Below are 6,250 nucleotides of genomic sequence, written 5' to 3'. Positions count from 1 at the left end.
ATTTATATTTTCTTTTTTTTGAAACGGAATTTATATTTTTTTTCTTAAACATCTCATTCTTAATAATTTCATTTCCAGCAAAGTAATCTTATTGGAAATAAAATGTTTTTAAACAACAAATGCCACTTCAATGTTAATGAAAAACGTTAAGAACTTAATTGAAAAATTAAAAAAAAAACAGTAAAAGTAAAATTAGGGGGGAAGAAAAATGTAAAAGTAAAAAGTAAAAACAGTTGAAATTGTTGAATAGAAGGGAGAATAGGGATGTGAGGAAAGAAATTGATAGCGCTTACAGTAAGAGGTGAGAAAGAGAGACAAATCGGCAGAAGCAAGGAGGCTGAGAGCGAGAGAGCAACTGCACGCACTGTAACTCCTAACTTCCCAGATCGTCTTCTTCCTCTTTTCTCTCCGGTGATTGTTGGAACTCAGAGAGCTTCTTTGATGGAACAGGTTAGTAAAACGCACTGCGTTTTGAAGCTTCACTTTCACTTTTGAGTTTCGATTCTTTCCCTCTACTCTGCGTATGTGTGCGTTTTGTGAATTTCTGCAGTACGAGAAGGTTGAGAAGATAGGCGAAGGAACATACGGCGTCGTTTACAAGGGTCGCGACCGCGTCACCAACGAGACCATCGCGTTGAAGAAGATTCGCCTCGAGCAGGAGGATGAGGGGGTTCCCAGCACCGCCATTCGCGAGATTTCTCTCTTGAAAGAAATGCAGCACAGGAACATTGTTAGGTATATAATATATCTGAAGAATGTGTTGGTCTTCAATTGTGCAATTCATGTGCTGAGAAAGAATATTATATGGACGTAGTGGTAGAAATTAGAAAAATAGGAAGATTTAATGTTCGGTGTGAGCCTCGGTGTCTCGGCATGGTGTTCATTTTGTGTTGTTTTTTGGTTCTGCATAGAACACCAATGCTTAAGCATTTAAATTATGATAGATGACAGAAGGTAGGTAGGGAATCAATGATTATTTTGGCATGGTTAAACTTGTGCAGGACGATATATATTTTATTAATTGAATAATGTGTGTATTTTCTTAGTCCCTCCAATGTCACATATAGACACCAGCATGGTGTGGTTGGCTGATAACCTTGTCCCTTAATCATGTGGTTAGGAGTTTGATCCTCATGTCTGTGTGTATGGAAAAATATCGGTTGTGAGAGGTCAACCTCTTAAGTGAATCTCATTAACTTGAAGGATTAGTCTTTGGCTACCAGCAAGGAGATACCCTAGGTTCACCAATATTTTTTTGCATATAGACATTGCTAGCCATTACAGTGATATCCATATTCTTCATAGTTTTGTCCCTGTCTTGTTGTTTTTGATACTCTAATTCCATTCAATTAATGGTAATGTTTGGTCAACTGGTAAATTTGGCTGATATATCGTCTGACAAACCCTGCAGCTGTGAATTGTTCGTGTATGTGACATTTGGATGCATAAATAATGTTTGAACATCTTCGTTTCCGAGTCTGGCTGCTTATGTAAAGAAAAAAAAATACCATACTTAATGTCCCTATGTTTTTCAGTGTCCCAGCATAATACTCCCAAGGGACGTAATTCTGTTTGCACTGTTTTATAAGGTCTACTAAAAACATGCTGTGGGGTGTTATGTATGCCATTAAAATTAGGATTGAATGGCCCAAGAAAACTTGTTGACTTTAGTTCCTTTAATTATGTTGCTTCATTTAGTTCATACATTGTTGTCCTAATGTTATTTGTCTCTTAGTCATTTCCTCATTATCATTGGTGTATGTGTGGAACGCAGGTTGCAGGATGTAGTGCACGATGAGAAGAGTTTGTATCTGGTTTTTGAGTACCTTGACTTAGATCTAAAGAAGCACATGGATTCATCTCCAGAATTTGCAAAAGATCCACGACAAGTAAAAGTGTGTGACTTATCTTGTTTTCTTTTCTTTGTAGATTTTTGAGCTTTTTGTAACTGAAGTTATAGTTATAAGAGAGAGCAAGAAATACTGCGTAGCCATCAAATGCCTGGTTCTCTTATCCACTTTCTTGTCTTGGCATAAATTAAATAAATCAAATATGAGAGCCAATGATGATTAAATACCCTTATGGTTTCGACATAACTTTAGCTTGTCAAAATGCAGGTCCATACATAATATGCATGTCTCATGAATTTTGTGATGAATTACCAGTTACGTGGATAGCAGTCGATTGGTATGACTTTGTCCATAAAAGCTTCTTGTTTCTGAAGACAAGTGATGTGTGTAATAAGTTTTGCCTTTAGCATTTTGATTTGCGCTGTTAAGTGCTTATTAAAACTGAAGATGCTAAAGTAGAGTTCTCTATTCTTAAAGAAAAATAAACGACGTCTATAGGTTAATTATTCTTATTTATTTTCAGTTTGGCCGAAAAAACTTTATTTTGTTTGTTCAAGTCATTACAGTATGACAATAAAGATGTTGTACTAACATGCAGCTTTTTTATTTCATTAGATTTTGGCTCCTTTTCTCATTGTCTGCCTCCTCAAGATTGAAGTATCTGAGCATGAGTACATGTGTAATTTTGTATTAATGTTCAAAGTTCCCAATCCCATTAACTTTCCTTCTCATTGTTTCTATGTTTGATCATGTTCATGACTACGTATTTCCACCTTATCATGCATCGTTAATTGAATATGTTTTATTTTTTATTGTGGTTTCAAAACAAGATGAGCTAATTAAAATTTTTAAATGATGCTTTCTGCAGATGTTCCTGTACCAAATTCTCTGTGGCATTGCATACTGTCATTCACATAGAGTTCTTCATCGAGACTTAAAACCACAGAATTTGTTGATAGATCGCAGCACTAATGCACTGAAACTTGCAGATTTTGGATTGGCCAGGGCTTTTGGAATTCCTGTTAGGACATTTACACATGAGGTTTGTGTGCTACCTTGTACTGGGTTCTTACCTTGGATATAATTAAACTTTGAAATTAATGGGCTTATGTACTAGAGAAGAAATACTCATGCAGCATTTTAAGGTTGACTGTTTTTTATCTCCAAACTTTAGTTACTGCCCTATAATGCTAAAACAATGCGACACATCTTGGAGATGGGATTGGTAGTTTGTTATTTCTTCTCCTGATCTAAAATTCATTAGTATGTGCCAGCAGCTGGCATTCTCCTTCTTATTGTCCTGCATTCTTTCTTTCATCTTTCTCATTAAATTGGGGAGAAAATCATAAAAAAAATCGTATAATGTGGTTTGGCCATGCAAGAAGGCTATAAAGGCTTGAATGTTGTTGCTTTATTAATATTGTTTGTTAATTCTAACTGTTTTTACTAGAAATAACCCATGATAGTTATCTGAGTTGTAAGAAGTGGATTTTCTTCAAAATTTTGCAAATTAACGTAAGAAAATTGCCTCGTTAGAAACTCTGAAAGATTATTGATCTGTTTCGTACTATTTGTCTAACTGATACTCAAACTGTTATATATATATCAGTCACATTACATAATCTTTACTTTTCTTCTTTTTTTTTTTTTGCTAATGGAAAATTATTATAATTTTATTAAATTGATAGATATATGGTAGTAGATTCTCTTAAAAAATATAAATCTTTTGTAAAGGTATAATGGTAGATGGACAGTAAAAACATCAAATTATCTTTTTCTGAGTTATAAATTTGGCGATTGTTTGTAGGTGGTAACACTGTGGTACAGAGCTCCGGAAATTTTGCTTGGATCCCGTCAGTATTCTACCCCAGTTGATATTTGGTCAGTGGGATGCATATTTGCAGAGATGGTAAATCAACGACCACTTTTCCCTGGGGACTCTGAGATTGATGAATTGTTTAAAATATTCAGGTGAATAGCCTTTTTTTCCATAATTTCTATTGTTCTTTGGGAAGCATATTAAAATCTGTTGGCTGAAAACTTGACAAAGAATGCCTGCCCAAATTCCCCTAACAGTCTTTAGACTTAAATGGATGTATGGCACAAATATGTACTGGCAATCTGGCATATTCCGACTAATGTGGATCTTAATGATTGGGAGGTTGCAAATACTTTTTGCAGTTTTTAATATTTTGGAATTAAAAGTTTGGATGGGGATTCTGATTGAAGAATCTGAGCACTAAATGTCATACTCTGGTGGACTGATGCAAATAATATGCATGTGTATGAACTTTGAAGTCTCAGTCTCTCAGATGCTTGTTACATTAACTTTTCTGTATTAAGTTGAATTTCTGTCATTACTTTATAATCTAGTTTGAGGATTTGGGAGGGAAAATGGCAGAAATGAGAAATCCCTTTGAGATTTTCCATATACTTGATGTGCTGTCTTTTGGATCAGCCTAGAATTTAGTACTTGTGTATCTTTTGGTCAAAGTGTATAGTTTTAAGTCTTGAAAGATTCTCTTTCACGACTTGCATTAGTTTTGTTAGATTGTCCATCAGATAGTTATATTTGTAGTTGGCTTTCTGTACTCTTTATATTTAGTGAGTTGTACTTGTGGGTATGTCATTAAGGAATACTTTTGATTAGATACTGAAGTTTTTGTCATTCTAAGGAGAATAAAGTGTTATCAGCATGTGTTGAGTATATCTCCTTGGTAACTTTTTATTTTTTGGAACCCATTGCTCTAATGTTTAAACGCAAATGTATGTTTGTAGAATTGCTTGATGCCTTGTGACCCAGAGGTCACAGGTTCTAATCCTGGAAAGCAAATAGATCTCCACTTGTAAGAATAAGGTTACATACATCTATCCTCCTCAAAGGCTCAGGGCCCATTATGAGAGCCTTGTATGTTGGACTACCTTTTTTATATATACTTGATAGGATATTTTACATATTCATATAATTAGAGCTTCAGTATAATATATTTGACTGTTCTACTTCTACACTTTTTCCCATCTGGTTTTTGGTTTTTCCTTGTGTCTTGCCTGGACCATTTTTGAATTTTTGGTTGAACCTTCTACATTCTACTACTACTGCTTGAAGAGTGATACCATAATATGGTAATTCGTAGGTGATTACTGATTATCAGCCATAGGTGTAAAATGTATAAACCTGTTATATCCTCTCTTTTTAATCGAAGCTTCCTTTAATTAACATTGCATGATTTCTAACCAACCAGTTAATTAATTGGCTTAAAGTTTATAGTACAGAAACTGTTATATTTTAAGTATTGCAATCTATATAATGCAAACAATACATTTTTTTGCTTTCAAACAGGCATGTAACAAATAAATAAACCAAGCTACATAATGTATGCTTATATTTTGACTCATCGTTCCTTGTATGAAGAATCATGGGTACACCAAATGAAGATACATGGCCTGGAGTGACATCATTGCCAGATTTTAAATCAGCCTTTCCCAAATGGCAACCTAAGGTAATTAAATGGATTTTTTCTTTGCCTGATTTTGTAATTACTATAAAAATTTAGAATTTAACCTTATTTTGTACTTTGCAGGACCTGAAAAATGTGGTTCCAAATCTTGAGCCAGCTGGTCTTGATCTTCTTTCTGTAAGTGGAACATCATATATAATATTTTTAAATAATAAAAAATAAGTGTTTCTCTAATATGGTGATAAAATGTGTAGCCAAAGGGATAAAACAAAAGAGTTCTGTTGGCTGAAAATAGAGAATTTTTATTCTGTTGAGAAAAGGGATAAAACAAAAGAAAAAATAGAGAATTTTTGGTTGAGAGATTGGAGAGAGAGCCTCACTTGCAAATTTATTTATTCTAGTTTATAAGAGAAGATATGTTAAGTTTTATGTCCTTCCTCAAAATTGTTTTCATTGATTTTTTCTGGTGCTTACTTTAGTGAATTTATGTTGTATCCCAGAGCATGCTTTACTTGGATCCCAGCAAAAGAATTACTGCTAGGAGCGCTCTTGAGCATGAATACTTCAAAGACATTAAATTTGTACCCTGATTTCTTATCTTCAAGGCTGAGGTGTCTTATTAGTATGTGTAGCATTTATGGGTTTTGACTCAAACGCGTGTTGTCCTTGCTTTTTTCTTCAATGCTTTTGGACCGAATCATATTTCATTTATTTGTTCTTACATTTTTATTTAGTATGTGTGATCTTGTTACCTATTTACCCGTTTAATGTATTAGTCTCGATGCAATGCAACTAGCAAATTTCAGTTTGCTTGACTTGTTTGTACTTAATGCTGAATGTTGCTTAGCACGGGGCATGTAAAATTGGCTACTGTTCCTGTCTGTAAACTGCTTTTATCTGCTTTCCCAAATTGGTATCAGGACATAAGTTCCATGAACAACA

General features: G+C 34.2%; 1 protein-coding gene across 1 annotated transcript; it reads left to right on the top strand.

The window, feature by feature from the left end:
• Positions 1–258: 258 nt before the first annotated feature.
• Positions 259–6,250, top strand: LOC114412617 (cell division control protein 2 homolog). Its single transcript, XM_028376579.1, has 8 exons — positions 259–450; positions 551–735; positions 1,775–1,895; positions 2,719–2,892; positions 3,658–3,821; positions 5,263–5,350; positions 5,432–5,485; positions 5,809–6,250. The coding sequence occupies exons 1-8, from the start codon at positions 442–444 to the stop codon at positions 5,896–5,898; spliced, it is 885 nt and encodes a 294-aa protein (XP_028232380.1). The 5' UTR covers positions 259–441; the 3' UTR covers positions 5,899–6,250.

This window comes from Glycine soja, chromosome 5 (genome assembly GCF_004193775.1).
Source record: "Glycine soja cultivar W05 chromosome 5, ASM419377v2, whole genome shotgun sequence".
NCBI classification, from domain to species: domain Eukaryota; kingdom Viridiplantae; phylum Streptophyta; class Magnoliopsida; order Fabales; family Fabaceae; genus Glycine; species Glycine soja.
The sequence above is the reverse complement of the archived record's forward strand: the minus strand, read 5'-3'. Positions and strand labels throughout refer to the sequence as shown.

Bases quoted from the DNA above. Each gene is read 5' to 3' on its own strand.
- LOC114412617 (XM_028376579.1), top strand. The intron at 1,896-2,718 runs GTGTGTGACTTA...TGCTTTCTGCAG, and splicing joins AAGATCCACGACAAGTAAAA to ATGTTCCTGTACCAAATTCT. The intron at 5,351-5,431 runs GTAATTAAATGG...TGTACTTTGCAG, and splicing joins TTCCCAAATGGCAACCTAAG to GACCTGAAAAATGTGGTTCC.